A 20482-nucleotide genomic window follows, 5' to 3' on the forward strand; every position below is an offset into this window, starting at 1 on the left:
TCAATTTTGTACATGAAAGCCATTTAACCACTAATCCTAATAACTAACACAATAATAATATTAATAATTTTATATACAAAATAATACTAACTAAAATTATTAATAACTAACTATAAAAATAATACTAGTTTTTACTAACAATAATACTAAGTAACATCTTAATACCTTAATAATAATAATAATAATAATAATAATAATAATAATAATAATAATAATAATAATAATAATGCTATAAAATTTTTATTTTTTGTAATATTTTGGTAAAAAACCCTAACTAAAACTATCAATTTGAGTTTTATTGATTTTAATCTTAATAACTAAACTAAAACAAAAAAAATACAAATTATACAAAACAATAACAATAACATAATCAATTATTTTTAAAAAATACCTTATTTTTCTCTTCTCTTTCTCTCTTTTCTCTTTTTCCCATGACACCTCTTCTTTCTTTTCTTTTTCTTGATTTTCTTGTTTCATTTTGGATGAGGTCGTGTTAATAACACGAGTAGTGCCGCCAATCTGGTTGGTAGGACTGGTGCCGCCAACCTGGTTCCCTCGACTGGTGCAGCCAACCTGCTTCCCTTGTTTGGTGCCGCCAACCTGCTTCCCTCCACCCAGGGAGTTGTCAAATCGGTTCAGGTTTTTTTTTCTGGTTTTTATTTTTTTTGTTCTTTAGTTTTTTTGATATATTTTGGTAAATAAAAAAATTTATATATATTTTGGTAAATAAAAAAAAGTTATAACATTTTGGTAATTTTTATTTTTATATTATTTTGTAAAAACCCTTTTATCCACTATTAAGAAAAGAAAAAATCTAAAAATGGAAAAGAATAAAAAGACATTGAATAGTGTAAAGTATTTTTACCCTTTAAAAAAGTGTAGTATTAATTTAAAATGTATCTCTTTTAAGGATTAAGTGTCAAAAAACCTTCAATAAAATTTTTAAAAAATAATTAGGACATCATCAAAATTTTCACTCAAGTGAGCCCAAATAAAAAAAATTAATTTAGCTCCTCCGTTAATAGAAATTATCATTGACTAGTTTAACTTTTCATAGATGTTGACGTGAATAATAAAAGCAATAAAAGTTGACACATGACATCCCCTGTAAATGTATATATTCTAAAACATAAAATCCAAATAAATTATGAAAATGTAAATCCAAAATGAACTTGGACAATTTAATGTCTAAGTTTATTTAAATATAGACATTCATTTGTTTAGATTCATTCTAGCTATGATTTTTAAATTATAATTTTTTAAACATTTAAAAATTATAAAAATTTAATCATCATAAATAATTATTAAAAAATTTTAAGAAATATATTAAAGGATCAATGTTGATGTGAGGATCGAACAAAGATTGTGGTGTGATGGGGATAAATGATTTATTTGGCTTCAAGTAAGGTTGAGGGTCGTTGGTAGTGGTTGGAAGATATTTTTGAGTTTAATTAGTGGAGAGAGAGAGAGACCTTTTTGGGATGAAGTGTTGGCTTATAGGCTTAGATCCTAATATGCCACATGTGGTTGAGCTATAGGTGACTAAAGGTGGTAAAGCAAATTGGCCTAATATACTAAGTTTAGACAAGGACAAGATAATTAAGGTGACGATTGGATAAGTTGTCAATCATGTCAAATGAGATTTTATAATTGGTGTCATAAATGACGGTTGAGTGAGATTCTCTACACCATTTGGCTCTAAGAAGTCCCTTTGAAGAGTTTCTCTAAGTAACTGTTTACGAGAAGTGATACTTGAGAGTTCTCAAATAATATTCAACACCCCAAGTGATTTAGTTAAGGGGTTGCCCACAAAAAGTAATGCCCAAAGATTTGTAGGAAGTGTTCTGGAGATGTTGAGTAAAATCATAAAACTCAAAATAATTAAAAAAAAAGTTGTAAAAAATACTAATCAATCATATTTTTTTCTACTTGTTTCATTTCAATCCACTATGATTATGGTTGTTTGAGAATTTGGTTCAAAAGGTTGAATGGATTTAAATACTGATATGAAAATTTTCTAATTTATATATTTTTAAATTAGGATGTATTAGAAAAGTTAACGCCATCATGACTATCATGATTATCAATCTCACGTCAATATTAAGTGAGATGATGAAATACAAATTAAGTAGCAACTAGATTAAAAAAATTCAATTATCAAATATATGCTTTTAGATAAGTTACGAAAGTACAGTAAATAAATTCTTTTTTACTTTATTTACAATTTAGTGGGTTATAAAATATTTCTTTAGGTACAATGCAGAAAAAAAAGTATGTGTCAATTGCTATCCGTGTTGCAATTGGAAGGCGTATCATCCGTGTTGCAATTGGAAGACCTATCATCATCAACTTGACCCGAATCAGGTTGACGGAAAGCCCGACCCCAACCCATCATACCCATCATGCTAGCCAAGCTAGCAAAAGCAAAAACCGACTGTACAATTTCCAAACCATTGATCTCCCCACCCTCCATTCTTCGCCGGCCACCATTACCCTCACCACCTCCTATTTCAGCCGTCTCAGGCGGCATCAAGAATCGACAAACCGGGCATAACCCATGGATCAACAGCCACTTCTGAATACAACCCGAATGGAACACATGCTTACATGGCATCTCCCTTGCTTCTTCTTCAACTTCGAACTCTTCCAAACAAACACAACAATCATTGCCACTCTCTTTCACTTTTATCCTCGGCATTGCTTCTATGGAATCTTTGGAAGCTGGCGCCGGCCCAAGTTTATTTTCGCTGACGACTCCTACGCCGCCGATCTGGAAAACTACGTAAACGACAGGACGAGGCTGTTGGGTCGGCGTAGGAGCTTCCGCCATACTAGGAAAATCAGAGAAGCTTAAAGAATCTCTAAGAAGAAGAAAGAGAAAACTTTGAATTGAAAAAAAATGTGAAGGAAGAGAAGATTTTTATAAAAGGAATCGAAAAGCCTGGAAAGTTCGGGATTCCAGGATGTTTGATGATTTCGTATATGAAATTACGTAAAATAGATTCTAGAAGTTTCTATTTTATTCATGTATTTTCTCTTATTTTTGACTCATTTATGGCCTTAAATTTTTTAAATAATTAGTAATCAAATTGTAACTTTTTTAGTTAAAGGACTTAAAATTTAGTGTTTAATGGTGTAATTTATCCAAAATATATATTTGACCAATTTTATTAGTTTTATATTTTGTAAAAGTTGTGGATTTAATCTTTATATTTACTTCAATCAATTTTAGTTTTAAAATTTTAATCTTAATCCAAATAGGAGTAATTAATCCATTTGGTTAATATTGTCAAACATTATTTTAAATAAAATAAAGAATTAAAATATATTTCATATTAAATATATCACACGAGAATCAAACTAGTTGTCCTCTATATCCATGTTAAATTATCCATTCATTATACTTTAAAAATATTTAGTTATAATTTTATACTAGTCACTACTACTACTACTATCGACAATAGATACTCCGATTAGGATAAAAAAAAGCTTCAAAATGTTAGAATTGCTTATTATTTCCATTCATAGTTCTACGGTTTGATCTTATTGTTGTTGTAATATTCTAATTATCAAAAAATAAGTGTAAATTCACATAATATTATTTTACATTAATTATATAAAATAAAAATACATTATTTAATAAATTTTGAAAAAATAAAGACAGTAAACCTGGCATTATGGACTAACTATGAACCCTGGCAATGTTAGATACAATACATGCACAACAAAAAAGAGAGCAAATAACTAGGAATACAACATTAATACAACATTTGAAAACAAGACCCAAAATTTTGTGGTAAAAAGGTGATAAGAGGGTTCAATCAGACCAAACAGAGCTCTCACCACTGATATTTGGCTGCAACAAGCACTTCCTCATACTTCTCAGCTGCATTGTCCCAGCTCAAATCTTGCTTCATTCCCCGTATTTGCAACCCTTCCCAACTTGTTTTATACTGCCGATATGTCAACAAACAGTTACCTAATGCATGTATCAACTTGCTTGCATCCGCACTGTCGAATGTCCACCCGACCCCAGACTCTTCAAACGGATTGAACTGCTGCACTGTGTCTCTCAGTCCACCGACTGCATGGACAACCGGTATTGTTCCATAGTTCATAGCATATAGTTGGTTTAGACCACAAGGTTCAAATCTTGATGGCATGAGTAAAATATCAGCCCCGGCTGTTATACGGTGAGCTGTCTTTACGGAAAACCCTACCCATCCTCTTACTTTGTCACGATGTTCGTTTTCAAACTGTCTAAGCATCTGTTCTAGGTCAGGTCTGCCGGTGCCTAACATGACTAATTGCACATCTTGGCCTATCATCCAGGGAATTGCCTCGGCAATTAGATCAACACCTTTTTGTTGATCTAGTCTCCCGATAAAGCCGAGCAGTGGGACATCTTCGCGAACTGGCAACCCGAGCTCCTTTTGTAGCGCGGCCTTGCATTTAGGTTTACCGGTTTGCAGTGTTTCCAAGGAGTAGTTAGTATAACCATCGGATTTGAGGTGAATATCGTATTGTGGATTCCATTCCTTTGTATCGATTCCATTGACTATTCCCCTCAACTTCCAATCATTTTCGTTTATGATCCTGTGCAAACCCCAACCACCTTCTGCAGTTTTAAGCTCCCAAGAATATCCATGGCTAACAGTGACTACTCGGTCAGCCGTCTTTAGTCCGGCCGCAAAGATATTGAAGTGATCACCTCCAATCGGATCATATAACTTGAAAAGGTCCATGTAGTGTTCTGGTAGATCGACATAGCTGAAATCCTCCACAGGCCCCCGACCCTGGATTCAAATATTCAAACATACTTCTGTTGGATGTATACGCAAATACAACACTCAAGCCCGAGCCCAAGGAACATAGCTCGAATCTTTCCACTTTTTGGTTATTAATCATGCATTCCGATGCAAAAATGTTTAGAGATAAAAAAGTGAATACACTTGGGAATCAGTTTCATTTTCATGAAATGCAAAGCAAAAATACCAATGATCCGAATCTGTTTTTACTATAAAAGATTGCAACGAGAGAATCATCAAAAGGACAAACCTGGTGAGCAATATTATGGATAACAAGAACGGATCTCGTGAAGGACATCAAACCATTGTCCCGATAATATGCTTTCAAGTACACTGGCAACAAGGCTGTATGCCAATCATTAGCAATGAAAACCAGATTACCATCTCCATAACAGACACCTCCACAAGGAACATGCCAAGGAACCTGAAAAAAATAAACCGACTTCTTCACTTTACGACACTACTAAGATATAATCAATATTCGACTCTACTAAAATAAGTCAATTTCTACATATTCTTAGGCAATCTAGTAATCGTACCTCAACTGCTGCTTTGCAAAACAATACCATGCGCTTCAAAATATCCTGCACCACAAGACTAAAGTTAATTAAAATCAAAATATTTGAACATAGCCATGTTGGAAACATGCTGGTATCCAACCTCACACTTGAATTCGTGTAACATAGACTACAACCAGCCAATCACACTAATATAAGATGTTAACAAAGCACGATAAAAGACATTCTACCAGTCGGTTTCCTCCGTATATGTTATTCTGCATACTCTGAAACATGGGACTATCCATGAAAACAAAATCAACACCATCTACATAGGCTTGGAAATAGGATACTTCCAGCTCCTGCAAATAACATAACATGAGAAGATTATGCTGTAGGATTACCCGATTTTGTTTAGCAACCAAAAGCTAAGTAATTTGCGACAATATGCAATAGCACTGTCTTACCTGACCATTTACCTTGTACCTCTTTCGAACTCCGGTATCTTGAGAATCAGCATAATTAGCATATCGAGGTGCCACAACCTAAGCAAAAAAAAAAAAAAAATGGTACAAAGCCATATTAAGTAAGTGCCATAGCCATCCCTAGGTTGATCATTGGGAACAAAGATACAAAATATTACCATAACCCTGTGTCCACGTCGAGCCAAAGCCTTTGGCAAAGAACCAGCAACATCTCCTAGCCCACCTATAATAACAACACATTAGCCTCCAATTACATTATGAAGGATGGACAAGTTATACGATGCCTGCCTATTAAGAACAGAAAAGAGAGACTGCCACCTCGGATTATCTATCAAATGGTATATTACCTGTTTTAGACCATGGGGCACATTCTGCTGCTACTAATATAATATTCATGACATTTACACCAGCTAGCGGCGGGGGTTTTTCATCTTCAACTGCAGCATCATCTACCTCAGCAGCCTCTTTCGAGTCTGCTTCAGTTGAACTTTCTTCCTCTTCGTCTGTAACTTGGGCTTTGGAACTCGAGAGATAAGAAGGAAGCACATCAGACTTAAATGCTTTAGAATCAATGGTTTTGGATTGTTTGATAGAACCATTATTAGAGGAAGCCTTTTCAGGAGCAAAATATAGTTCCGGTTTCTCTTGGACTTCAACTGAAGGTAGAATCTTTGATTCATTCTTCGTAGTTGAATTAACATGACTGCTTGAAGGAATGCTACCATTATTCACTACATCCACTCTGTTATAGCTTCTAGAAGTAAGATCTGGATTGGGAAGAGAGCTATCCCCTGTACTAAAATCTTCATCTTCATCTTCATCTTCATCTTCATCTTGGTCGGTAACACTACCTTTTATGGACGAAACCAGTTTCCTTCTTTCAGCAATCTGCCATGGATATAGAAAATCAATAACATCACTAAGGTTTCAATTTTCACTAACCAAATCAGCAAGCGCTTATAGCTCTTGAAAGGCAAGAGTTGACTCATAATATCTTAAACATCGAAAATTTTATCATTCATAAAGCTAGTTGATGTTTAATATGATTGCAAGTGCTAAAAGGTTTTCATCACCAAAATTTCAACGACCATAGCAACATGAAGTTCAGAGTCCACAATGCCGAATGAGCCAAGAAATAGATTGATAGGCACCAAGAACCAAAAATACCAAATGCTTGTTAATGTACAAGTAATCTAACACTTCAATAGTAATCTAAGGAGTTCAATACCGGAAAAACAGATACCGGTTCCGCAATGACATTTCCGATTCTGAGTAAATATATATATATTTCAGACACCACAGAGCAGTAAAAGAATACCCTTTATGAATGTAACTTTGTAATCTAAAAGCTTGTTGAGTAATATGAAATGGCAGATTCCAATGGAACCCTATCTCTTGAACTAATCTACAGAGACTTACTGGCTATTACAGATATTTTATTTTTTGATCCCTTAAAAAATTGGTAAGTCCAGAAAGATTGATAGCTATAATTCCCTAACCCCAAGTTTCTTTATCTTTCTTTGCTGCAAAAGGTAATAGTTACAAAGTCCACATTCAATAAAGTAAACAAAGAATGAATCACTTTGAAATATATATATATATATAACACAAAATTTTAATCCAAAAGAAACACGATTTACAAAAAAAAAAAAAAAAAAAGAAATTAAGAAAGAAAGGGGTACCTGTTGAAGTAGGTCTCTTTGCATGGCAAGAACTTTCTTGCTCTTTTCAATGGTAGCCTGAAGTGAATTTTCAGAGTCATCACCATCACCAAGACCAACAGCATCCCCAGTACTAGCTACTCTCAAAGGCTTAAATCTAGAAAGCTGTTTCCCTTTGTTATAAAACAAAGAAACCCCACCATTCACAACACCCAAAGTCTTCATCTTTCTTGACCTAAAAGTTGAAAAAACAAAAGCTTTACTTTCTCCATTTCTTTCAATTATAAATGGTGAAGAACAACTATTACCAATGGAAGCCATTTTTTCAAACTAACGAATCCTTAGCAATTACAACAAAATTTTGGAGAAAATGGGTGAATGGGAAAATTATATATAGTGGAAAGGTATGGTTTTTTTTTTTTTTGTACATCAAAAAAATTGAGTGAAAAAAAAACCATGGAAATTAAACAGGAAAATCTGTGTTGTTCTTTAAGTGGGTCCCAAGAATTTGGAAATCATGGAGGATAAAATGTTTTTCTATTTATATTTTCTCTTTTTTTGAGGTTCAAATTAGCTGAGAAATTGGGAACAGATATTAGGAAGTTTGCTTTGCTACTGATCTGGTTTTGGGCCATGATTGTGAGAAAACAGATGAGAGGTTGATGAAATTTTCTGTTATCGGTTTAATTTAATATTTTTAAAGTAATTAATATAAAGTCTATGTCTGCAATTAGACCCTCTACTTTGTGTTGGTTGCCGATTTAGTATCTGTAATTTTTAAAATTTGAAATTTCACTCCTCAACTTAAATCTGCTTGGTTAAATTATATTATTAGTCTTGTCTTATGCGTAAAGTTAGAGATTTTGTCCATGCTCTCTAATTGGATTGTTTTTAGTTATTCTATTTTTTTAATTTTGAAATTCTATGAACTAATTTTTGTAACTAGTTAATCATCATTTTCGTTAAAAAAATGATTTGGCTATTTTAAAATGTTAATAGTCAAATTTAGCTAAAAAATAAGAGTCAAATTGATAAAAAAATGTAAATGTTAAGGGCTAAATTTACTATTATGTCATTAGAAATCCAATTTTACTATTAGTAAACTACACCATTAGTCACTGAACTATGGGTAAGCTTTTGTTTTGGTCACTTAACTAAAGAGTTACAATTTGGTCATTGAACTATTCAAAAGTTTTCATTTTAGCCATTGGCCTGTTAAAATCAATGCTATATGGCTTTCTTTGTTCGCACTAGCTACACCAATCGAAAGCTCTTTTTCCCTTTCTCTTATACAGTTTAGCTTTTTTTCTTCATAAAACAACTTTAAAATGTATGAATTTTCGAACCAAAATCCAAATAGTTTTTTTTTCGATTTTCGACACTGACCGTCAGATTGACTTGGATCTAAGGTGTGTTCTTTTACTTATCAATAAATATTGATCTACTGTACTGATTGTCGAATTGTTGCTTGGAGTTCACTGGCAAAACTTAACAACCCACTGATTTAAATAAAATTTTTTAAATAGTTTAATTAGAGGTAAGCATTCGATGGATGAAAAAATTTCGAATTAATCGAGTTGACGAAATCTATTTTATCATCCTAACTCGATTTGAATTTTTTTTCGAATTGAGTCGAATTGAATGAAATTATTCTAGTTAAATTAAAATAAATAAAACATGTCAAAATAAAATCTTATTACAATATAGCTAATTCCATGTTAGACCACATAAATTAAAAACCATATATATTTGAAAACTTTTTAAAGCAAATAATAAAAAATAATTTAGTATGATAAACTTGAATGATTAATTAACTTATTTAGGTCATCAAAATTATTATTCTAGAAAATTTTAATTTTTAACTTTCTTTATATATTTTTAGAATGTCTTTTAAATTTTATATATATTTTAAAAAATAAATATTTTAAATTTTGAAAATTATTTTAAATTTTTTATAACTTTTGTTAAGAGAGAGATTGATTTGCTCATTTTCAAACTTGACAAGGACCGAAAGGATATTTATACCTATCTGTTATTCGAATTATTCGAGTTATTTGAATTGTAAAATTCAATTCGAAATACTTATTCGAGTTGACTAGAATAATTTGAATAACTTGAATAATTCGATTAACTAAAAATTTGAAACTTTTTCGATTTTTTTAAATCGAATCGAGTTTTGCTCACCTCCAAGTTCAACGACTTAAATGAAAATTTTCGAATAGTTCAATGACTAAATTGTAATTTTTAATTAAATGACCAAAATAAAAACTTACCCATTATTTATTAACTAATTGTGTGATTTATGATTTTTGAGTTTTGAATTTTTTATTTATAAAAACATATAAAAAAAAACTCGTCAATTTTTATTCAATCAATTCATTAAGAACCTTTTGTGGGTTGTGATGGGAGTTGGAGTTCAATTCATTTTCCTAGGAAAAAGATCTCTGTTTATGACAAAAGTAATGGGTCTCTTTTCACCACAATTTAAAAACGTGGGTTTAAGACCAGGAACAAGTTCTAATCACTCTTTCCCCACCAATCATTTTTTTTTACCTTAATTTCTTAAACCATTTAAAATCTTCTATTAAATTCCAAATAATTTTCTTAAACCATTTTTTAAAAGTTTGATTAGTGAACTCCAAATGATAAATTAACAATTATAACGATAGATTAATATCTATCAACGAGTAAAATAAAAATTACCCTAAAAAATTATATATATGCATGCAGCTAAGACACGTGGACAGCGGCCCCAAAAAGAAACCAACATTATTAAAGTGACTTGAATTTAAATAATTTAAATAAAACATATCAACACAATTAAAAAATCCAAATATTTTAAAATTTGAATTGACCCAATTTGAGCTATAGTTGGTTTTAAACATATGTGCAAAATCTGAGCCTTCCATTAGATATGAGGAGAAGATTTGAGGTTAAAGGAGAACCGTAAAATCAGCTGGAAAAGAAGAAGATGGACCACAAGCAAGCAGTCCTCTTCTGCATCCAATCTTGTTTAGGTTTCTCTGTTTTAGAGATAATATTATCAATCATTGTATACAGACAAAAGAGATTCTTTGCAACACCCTTGTTAAACCACCATTTTCGTTCCCTAGTTATTCAATCATTATCACGTAATTATTCAAAGAAATTCGATCATTAATCACTAAATTATTAACGGGAGATAATTTGATAGCTTTTAAAATTAGTATTAATACAACTTTAAACCTTCAACATTTATACATTATATCAATTTACTTTTGATCATAAAAATTAACCTTCACTATTTACACATTGTGTAATTTAGTTTTCTTTTTCTTTTTCTTTTGGTTTTACTTTTATTTGTGATATTAAGGGTTAATTTTAAAGAATGAGAAAAGATGGAAATTATTATATTAAATTTTTTGTGTTTCTTTTTTGGTATTTTTTATCAAATTTAGTTGTTAAATTTATTTTTTAGCTTTTTAAGTGAAAGGTTCACAAAGAAAAGAAAATATTAAAAAACTAAAAATCAAGATTAAGACCATGTATAAATGTTTAGGGTTAAAATTACTAGTATGCCAATTTTAAAAATTGTTCCGTCTAAAAATCAAATAATTGGATGATCATTTTATAAACTTTCATAGTTGTAACCACACCACCGCTCTTATGATGTTGACTTATTTAAAATTATGTGTATATCTATTTGTTTGAATTAAATAAATATGTTTGTGAACATCAAGAGTGAATTTCGATGGGCAGTACGTTTATTTACGGTTAGTGTAAAAACAACTGTAACGTTGATATTAGATACTATAGTTGTTAAAACTGAACGTCAATATGGCAATATAGAACAATCGCAAAACAATAATAATGAAAAATAAAACATACAGATTTTATGTAAAAACCCTTTCGGGTAAAAACCATGGACAGGGAAGAAAAACAATTCACTAATGTTGAAAATCGAATGATACAAGAGAAGTTTCGACTACATTTATTTAAAAGTTGAAAAACATTATTCTAAATATAAATAATATAAATAAATAAAGTAAAATAATATTGATATTAATAATTGAATAATAAACAATATTTTAATTAGATTGAAATAAGTTTGCTCGTGAACAAAAATGAATTGAACATGCTTTGTTCATGTTTGATAAACGAGTCTTAAAATTTTATTCATATTCATTTATTTAACTTAAAAACGATTATAAGCAGGATTATTTACGAAATATTCTATTAAAGTTTTCAGTGAATTGTAAATGCAATTAAGAAAACAAAGAAAATGTAAAGAAATTTATCCGATTTTTATTGCTGTTATTCTGAATATATAGTCATAACAATACTCCCTCCACCAACAAGAACCTGTCTGCAAGATTCCAGTTAGGAAATTGTTGGATCAGTAACTGGAAGTCCCTCCCACTGAATAAGTCATTGCTCTGAATGACTAGCCTTTAATCAAGAACTGTAGCTGGTTGCAAAATCAATGTGAAAATAGAATCAACCAAATCTAATGGTGTGACTTGCAGAGCAATCAAACATGAAAAAGAGAAAGAATATGAGTAGAATCCGAAAGCTCCAACTTGTGTATAATAGGGGTCGGAGTACCTTCTGCTGAGCTTGTGATGGTGCTGTAGGTGAATCGAATTCTAACTAAAAGGCTGAAGTTTCATATAAACCCAATCTCCTTCCTCAAAATGAACCTCTTGTCTACGTCGATCAGCCAAAGATTTCCTCAAATTCTGTTTAAGCAAGGAGAGAACTTTATCGCGATCTAAAATGTAGTTTTCGACTAATGCATTAACACTCGAATCATGTAGGTGGAGGGTGACCATATAAAATCTCAAACGTAGTTATTTGAGCAGAGGTTTTGTAGGTCGTGTTATACCAATATTCGACCCATGGTAATATTTGTTTCCAAGTGGCGGGACAATCCGCAACATAACATTGTAAAGAGCGTTATTTTGGTCGCCAGCTTGCGGGTGGTAATCCATGCTGGTGATAAATGTTGTGCCTTGTAGACGATGAAGTTCTCGCCATAACTCAATTGTCCTAATTTCAACAGGTATGCCATGAAGTTGAACAAAATCTGTCACAAATATAACTACGGATGCACTAGAAAAGTTAGACAGTAAACCGAAGAAATGTCCATATTTGGAGAGCTGATAAAATATCACCATGATGATAGTTTTGCCTTTGAATGCTGGTAACCCAATAATCAAATCCATGGAAATTCCTTTAAAGACCATCCTTGAATGTAAAGTTAGGAAGGCCCTGCTGATCATGTAACAAACGTTGCTGCAAGGCAAGTAATTTGAGGTGATCTTTGTTAATGGTGTTTAAATCCACCACAATATCAAATTCAACACGAGATGAAGCAAGAAATTGAGATTTCTAGACTCTGGAAAGAGCATCTATTGCACTGTTCTACTTGCTGGAACAATAAACAATATCAAAATCATAGCCAATCAAATTTTCAAGCCACTTTTGTTGGTCTGAAGTTTAAATAAACTGTTCAGTAAGGTTTTAAAGTGGTTGTTGATCAATGACTATAGTGAATTTGCCTCCCAAAAAATATTGATGCCACTTCGCTACTGCTTGAGTGATGGCATACATCTCCTATAAGTAAGTAAATGCTAATTGCATTCGGCTACTAAGTTGCTGGCTAAAGAAGGCAATCGGGTGACAATCTTGTGATAAGACAACACCTCCATGATGCATCAGTCTCAATAGTGAAAGGTTTGTTGAAATTGTCTTTCTTAATAAAGTTTCTCATAGTCTTAGCAATTGCTGCATAATGGTGAATAAAGCGTCTATAATAACTCACCAACCTGAGGAACTCATGAATGTCCTTGACGGATTAAGGAGTAGGTTAATTCTAAATAGCTGACATGGTTTCATTAGAATCAAAATTGTTGGTGGAATCTTCATTGTTTCGGGTCACATACAATAATTTCTTCTTTTTCGTTATAGTGTTAGCACACTTAGCCTGGATTTACCCAAACCCATGACACTCATGGCATTAGAGTTCTTTCTTCTTCTCTCCGTTGGCCCCTTTTTTGATAATCACTCCTTTGAATTTATTCTTGGGAATGTTTTTGGTAACCTCAATTTCTTCGATCTTTTGGACCGCTTCTTGAACACTTTGTTAAAGTTCTGAGTACGCAAAACATTTGTTTTTGAAGATCTTCAATTATAATGGAGTTGGTCATTGCATATGTCACTTGCAAAACAATACTCCTTTCTCCATCGGCTTTGCTTCATTAACTTCATTTAAAGCCATCTCAAAGGTTTGCAGAGATCCTATTAGTTCATCAATCCTCATGCTATCTATATCTTCTTCCTTCTGAATGAAAGTACATTGATGGCAAACCTCTCCGAGAATGACCTCAACACTTTTTTAACCAATTTTGAGTTCAAATAGTCTTCTTTTAAAGCGAACTTCGACATATCATAAAGCTTTGCATAAAAATCACCAATAGTTTCTAAATATTACATTCTCAAGGTTTCAAAATTAGTGGTTAAGATTTACATTTTAAATCGTTTTACTATGTTGAGGCCTTCATGAATAGTTTCTAGGACGTCCCATGCTTCCTTTGTAGTTGTCCACTTCGAAGTCCTCTTAAATTCTTGTACATCGACACACAAAAGATAGTATAAAGAGTTTTAGAATTGACATTTGCAAAATGTGTTTGATCAAGTGCCCTAAGTGTAGTATTTTCATCTATGTAGACTTATATTTTTCAAACAAATTGATTTAAAAAAATATACATTGATTACATTGATAGTCTTTGTATATTGATCTTAACAATTTTTTGCAGGTAAAGCAAATCGGAAGTAAATATTGGCTCACTAGTTATCTAATGTTTAACTAATAATAAGAAGTTACGTGGTTGGATTGTAATACGGAAAGACAACTTGTATTAGTAGATAAACCTAAATATGACCTCAGACTAATAAAAAATGAACAAACTGATTGAAAGATTGATATGTCGTCTATTAAGTCCAATTGGAGAGATACTTTGTGTTGAGCATCGAAGTGAATGACTTCCAAAAAATAGAAACATAGATGTGACTAACTAGACTGACAGTACATTAGACAAGACCAAAGTAGAGTAGATCCTAGATCCGTTTATGGGTTTATTCACTTGTGACATTCATAGTGTGGCATACCTTAACCCTGAATGGATGATGAACTATGTATGCATGACTTATATACTTTGATGCCCAATGCAAACTTAGGAGTTCTTCCTATTTCTATCTCAATCATAGGTGTTTACCATCTAGTGAGGACTAAGTCCCATGCTTTTCTCATCAGTGGACTTGATGAAGGCTTTCATTCTTGCCCTCTAATAAGAGTAGTTAGAACCCTCCAACAGAGAGGGATGAGCAATTGAAGATTATTCCATATCTAGCAATTAACAACACTGGGAAATATAAGTTAAGTGAGAGATTCAGATACCAAATGGAAGTGATGGTTGCAGTGGCCATTAAAGGAGACATTGCAATAAGAGCAGAGAAAACAATAACACAAGTTGTTTATGTAGTTTGGTTTCTTTATTCTACGGAGCCTAACTTAATGCGTAAATATATTATCTTTAATCTTAATACAACAAGTGATTAAAGTTTTATTACACTCTAATATAACAACCTCACTTTTGTACCTAAAGATCTAGATCACTCACTTTTAAGTTCTCTAGGCAGTAAAGCATTAAAACTTATTTACTATCTCAAATGTACTCACAAAAATATGTTCCTCAATGAACAAATAAGTGCTCACAATACTCAGTAAAAAAACCCATACAAGTTTATCAAATATATAAGAGTTTCAAAACTTGTTAACATACTAGATCAATTACAATCCAACCCCTTATAAATTTGAAACTAAAATAGTAAGATACAATATAATAATAAATACCTAACGTAAAAAGGATTATTGAAGATATATCTTCAATGTTATCTTGATCCATTCTCCATAATCCAAGGGATTTGAAATATCCAAAATAGCACCTTCAACCTTTTCAATACCCAACCAAGTTGTCCTAAGCAGGGATTTAAATAGCGGTCCGTTATCGAAATAGCGGCCGTTATATAGCGGTAGCGGCACTGTCCGAAACCGCAACCGTGATAAACGCAATGCAACCGAAAGCGGCCGCGACCGCAATTTAAATCCTTGGTCCTAAACAAGTTCATCCAAAATAGAAATTGAGCATTCTCTTTGCTTGAAATACTGTTACATATTGACGTGTCTCAAAGTGAAATTTATATTGACGTGTCTCAAAGTGAAATTTGACTATCTCTCTTGAATAGCATAGTTGTAAGGGTGAGTAAAACTCGATTTGGCTTGAAAAAAATTAAAAAAATTTCAAATTTCGAGTTTCAAGTTTGAGTTAAATTTTACAATTCGAATAACTCGAGTAACAAATTGGTGTAAATATTCTTTTGGTCCCTGCCAACTTTGAAAATGAGTAAGTTGATCTCTTCTCAACAAAAATAACAAAACAATTCAAAATAATTTTTAAAATTCAAAATATTTATAAAAGTTCCAAAATTTATATTTTTTGAAAGATTATAAAATTCTAAAAATATATAAAGAAAGTTGAAATTTTAAAATGTTCAAAAGTAATAATTTTGGAAACCTAAATAAATTAATGATTCAAGTTTATCATATTAAAGTATCTTATTTTTTATTTTGCTTTGAAAACTTTTTCAAATATTTGTTATACTGTAACAATATTTTAATTTAATATGTTTAATTTTTTAATTTAACTTGAACAGTTTCACTCGATTCGATTCGACTTGACTTGATTCATTTCATTTCATTCGATTCGAAAAAATTTCAAACCAAATTAGAATGCTAAAATAGGACTCTTAAACTTGATTAACTCAAAAAATTGCACTCGATTCAATCCAAACCTCACCCCAACCTTCAATTTTGAAGTTTTACAGATTTTAATTTGCTTTGAAATATTGCAGAACATCTATCTATATATTTATTATAGAAGCATGCTGCATGATCAAACTGTCCGTTTGATTGTTTGTTGCCACATTCCACCTTGTTTTTACCATAATATGCAACTATCTATCACTTTTTGCATGCCTTTGTGCATGCATCTTTACATATATGCCAAGTGAGGAACCAAAGATTTAGTATCACCGTAATGTTGGCTTAATACCTTTCTTTTGGCTTAATACCTTTCTTGGATGAATCTCTTTCCAAGTTACCAAGTGGAACATTTGAGTCATACATTTTTGGACCATTGTCCGATTCTTTTGGACACGACCGGTATGCGAACGAATGCTCACCGATATGGGGTCAAGCCTTTTCAGTTTGAGGCCAAATGGTGTTTAGAAGATTCTTTTGAGAAGGAGGTAGAGAGGAATTGGGATGTCTTATTAGGAAGTGTCATGGTTAAGCTTGCGAAATTGGGGTCGTTTCAACATTGGAGTCATTTCAAAAATAGGAAGCAAAAGAAAACTCATTTGGATTTAGAAGAACGACTACATGATCTTTATAACAGGAATCCACCTGATAAGGTTTTAGTCGAAATCATGGATGTTCAACTAGGTCTTAATTTGGAGGCTGATAAAAAAGAGATTTTTTGGGAGCAACGATCTCGTGTCGACTGGTTGAAAAATGGGGATCAGAATACAAGTTATTTTCATAAAGTTGCTGTTCAGCGCCAAAATCGTAATCGGATAACCGGTTTGGAAGGAGAGGATGGACGTTGGTTTTCAACGATTGAGGAGATGCTACAACTCGCCTTGAAGTATTTTGGAAATTTATTTTCGGCCTCTGAGACAGGTGATGATGAACGGTCGTTTGGGTTAGTGGAGAAGCGAATCACTACGAGTATGAATGATGAGCTGCTTAAACCTTTCACTAAGGAGGATATTGGGCATGTTGTCAAATCGATGACACCTCTGAAGGCTCCTAGAATTGATAGCTTTCCAGCAACTTTCTATCAGAGGTATTGGCATATTGTTGGATCTAAAATTTCTAGTTACTGTTTATTTGTTTTGAAAGGTGAAATTGACATGGGGAAAATTAATAAAACCCATATTGTTTTGATCCCCAAAGTTGAGAAACCAAAAAATCTTTCACAATTCAGACTTATAAGCCTTTGCAACGTGGTTTATAAAATTATTGCGAAAGTCTTGGTGGAGCGTATGAGTGCAATATTGAGAGGTTGTATTAATGAAGCTCAATGGGCTTTTATCCCAGGAAGACATATTTCAGATAATGTGTTAATCGCTTATGAGGTTTTACATTCCCTTAAAATGAAAAAGAAAAGTAGAAAATGAAATTTTGCGTTTAAACTTGATATGAGTAAAGCGTATGATCGTGTTGAGTGAGATTTTTTGGCTGGAATGATGATTTAATTGGAATTTCACACTGGTTGGATTGTTCTCATTATGAGATGTGTTTGTTCTGTCTCCTATACTGTGGGCTTCAATGGGAATTCTGGTGAGTGGTTTTCACCTTCAAGAGGATTAAGACAGGGTGATTCACCCAGCCATTATCTATTTTTAATATGTGCTGAGGGTTTCTCTACACTACTTAATGAAGCCAAATAGAAGGCTTTGATGAAGGATGCTCCTATTAGAGGGGAAAGACTCACGATTAACCGTTTTTTCTTTGCGGATGACTGTATCCTATTTGGGGATGCCTCAAGTGAAGAGGTTAATATTGTTTGAAACATTATTCGGGAGTATGAGTTGGTTTCAAGACAATGGGTGAATTTCAATAAATCTCTTATTTATTTTGGTGCTAGTGTGAATTCTAATGTAAGGGAGAGCATAACCAACATTTTGGGTGTTCGTGTAGCTTCAAATCCTGAAAAATACTTAGGATTACCAATGATGGTTGGAACGAAGAAAATGTGAGCTTTTGCTAATTTTGTTGACCGTTTCAGAAAAACAATTGATGGGTGAAGTCTGCGCTATCTTTCGATTGGGGGGTAAGGAGGTATTCATTAAGTTAGTTCTTCAAGCTATCCCAGTATATGTTATGCAATGTTTTGCTTTGCCAAAAACTTTATGTCGCAAGTTAGAGGGCATTTTGAATAAATTCTGATGGTCTAATAATAAATCAGCTAAAGGTATCCATTGGGGTAATTGGAATGCGCTGTGCAAGCCTAAGTGTGTTGGTGGGCGGGATTTCGGGATCTGTTTTTGTTTAATAAAGCCTTATTAGCAAAACAAGTTTGGCGTCTTTTTTCCCAGCCCAATTACCTTTTATCAAAGGTTTTGAAGGCATGTACTTACCCTTTTGAAGGCGCTGTCGATGCTTTTGTTGCTGAAGCTAGGGCGTGTGAAAGGGCTCTGTTGCTTGTGTTTGAGATGGGTTTTAGGTGCCTTCTTCTGGAAGAGGATTCTCTGTCGATAATCAAAGCTCAAGTCAAAAGGGGAGGACAAACCTATTCTCAGACCGATTACTCACAGCATCCGTATCCTTGAAAGACATTTTGAGGAAGTTTCTTACATTTTTGTTCCTAGAGCAGTTAATAGGGCGACACATACCCTGGCATTGGAAGGAAGGGGACGCCAAATCCCTTGTTTCTGGGTTGATGGAGCTCCAGATTCGGTGCGAAAGATGGTGGCTGAGGATTGGACGGTTTGGATTCAAAACCGTTGAGATATTTTGGAACGCTTTGAAAATGGAGAAGGTTCAGAGGAATCTCCATGGCTGGGTTTCAAGGCTTTTCTTTTTCTTCCGTTTTCGACTCAACTGCGGATATACACTGGGAGAAGATGAATATTTGGCTGATATTCTATTTTGTGACGTTTTGTATTTGGTTTAGGGTGGTTTTGTTTTGCGTTTAATGGATTTGATGTTTTTTTTGTGTGCTATGCTTGCGGATTGGTTTATCTTCTGCTGGTCCATCTTTTCTTTTATCTGTCAATTTGACTTTTTACAACCACCTTGAGCCACGCATTAGTAATGAATTTCAGCTATTTTGCTGAAAAAAAAAATTATCACTTTAGTATATGTATAACTTTTTATCGTTTACTCAAAAAAAAAAAAAAACTTTTTATCGGTTTAGCTTTTATACTTTATTTTTGTTATCAATTTGAATCCTACACTTTAATTTTATAATTCTTGTTACCCAAACTTAAATTCTCCTTAAAAAATTGAACCAACCAATGACACTACCACATGTAAAGAAAAAGTGAAAAATTCACTTAAAATTTTAAAAATATATAACAAAACTAAAAAAATCATTGAAGTTCCAAAAGAATAATAAATTTTTTAAAATTTAAAACTCATAAAATTATTAAAAATTAAAATTATAATATTCTTTTGAGAATTATAAAAATTTAAAATTATAAGTATACAAAACTTCAAAAAAATTAAAAATTTTAAAATTTTAAAAATTGTTTGAAATTTAGGTTTTTTATTTAGAAAATTTTAGAATTTTATGAGAACTTTTAATAATTTTATGGTATTTTTACTTAAAAACACAAAATTCCTTTAAAATATCAAAAATTCATAAAATGCAAAAAATCCCTAATATTTAAAAAAACCCATAATATTCTTAAAATATTCATAAATTCTAATTTTTTTAAAAACCTAAATTTCCAAACAAATGCATTTTTTAATATGATTTTCTTTTATTTTTTAAGTTTCTCATACGTATAATTTTAAAAATATTTACAATTTTCAAAAATAGATTATGATGTTTTAAGTTTTTTTATAATTTTCTAAGTTTTAATATTTCTAGGATTTTTAAGGAATTTTAATGATTTTTAATTTTTCTTTTCTTTTAAAATTTTTTGGGGCTATACATAATGAAAATATAGGGCCAAACTAATAAAAATAGTACAAATATCAAAATAAGAATTTAATTATAGTACAAGGATGAAAAGAGATATTAAATCTTAATTTTTTTTAAAAAAAAATTCATATACTTAACCATCATAATCCTATACTAATATCCATATATGTGCCAGAAATTCCTCCCATTAATGTTTACAAATTTGGCAATAAGTTTAAGACGGGAAATGAGGTTTTCATTTGGGTGAGACTTAGCGCACAGTCCGCATATTTATTC

At 32.0% G+C, this 20482-nt stretch overlaps 3 protein-coding genes across 8 annotated transcripts; all 3 read right to left on the reverse strand.

Annotated features, from left to right (window-relative positions):
• Positions 1-2278: 2278 nt before the first annotated feature.
• LOC128032501 (E3 ubiquitin-protein ligase RING1-like) lies at positions 2279-2830 on the reverse strand. Its single transcript, XM_052620873.1, has one exon. It carries the CDS (start codon positions 2828-2830, stop codon positions 2279-2281), a length of 552 nt encoding a protein of 183 aa, XP_052476833.1.
• A 757-nt stretch (positions 2831-3587) lies between these two features.
• On the reverse strand, positions 3588-7871 carry LOC105798180 (granule-bound starch synthase 2, chloroplastic/amyloplastic). The gene is made up of 8 exons (XM_012628149.2): positions 7473-7871; positions 6138-6678; positions 5949-6013; positions 5773-5850; positions 5557-5667; positions 5348-5392; positions 5059-5232; positions 3588-4796 (listed from the first exon to the last, which is right to left on the reverse strand). The coding sequence occupies exons 1-8, from the start codon at positions 7770-7772 to the stop codon at positions 3840-3842; spliced, it is 2271 nt and encodes a 756-aa protein (XP_012483603.1). The 5' UTR covers positions 7773-7871; the 3' UTR covers positions 3588-3839.
• Positions 7872-11638: 3767 nt separating this feature from the next.
• LOC105798181 (uncharacterized) lies at positions 11639-19266 on the reverse strand. Of its 6 annotated transcripts, none has more exons than XR_001134963.2 (3): positions 18913-19266; positions 18696-18806; positions 11639-12725 (listed from the first exon to the last, which is right to left on the reverse strand). XR_001134963.2 is itself a non-coding variant. In XM_012628152.2 (3 exons), the coding sequence occupies exons 1-3, from the start codon at positions 19112-19114 to the stop codon at positions 12281-12283; spliced, it is 720 nt and encodes a 239-aa protein (XP_012483606.1). In that variant the 5' UTR covers positions 19115-19266; the 3' UTR covers positions 11654-12280. The 6 variants fall into 6 exon arrangements, 2 of the variants coding, with proteins under 2 accessions (XP_012483606.1, XP_052476367.1); XM_012628152.2 differs by having other exon boundaries at positions 11654-12725; positions 18951-19266; XR_008188494.1 differs by lacking the exon at positions 11639-12725 and adding an exon at positions 12732-14056 and having other exon boundaries at positions 18951-19266.
• Between the last annotated feature and the right edge of the window lie 1216 nt (positions 19267-20482).

This window comes from Gossypium raimondii, chromosome 9 (genome assembly GCF_025698545.1).
Source record: "Gossypium raimondii isolate GPD5lz chromosome 9, ASM2569854v1, whole genome shotgun sequence".
NCBI lineage: Eukaryota > Viridiplantae > Streptophyta > Magnoliopsida > Malvales > Malvaceae > Gossypium > Gossypium raimondii.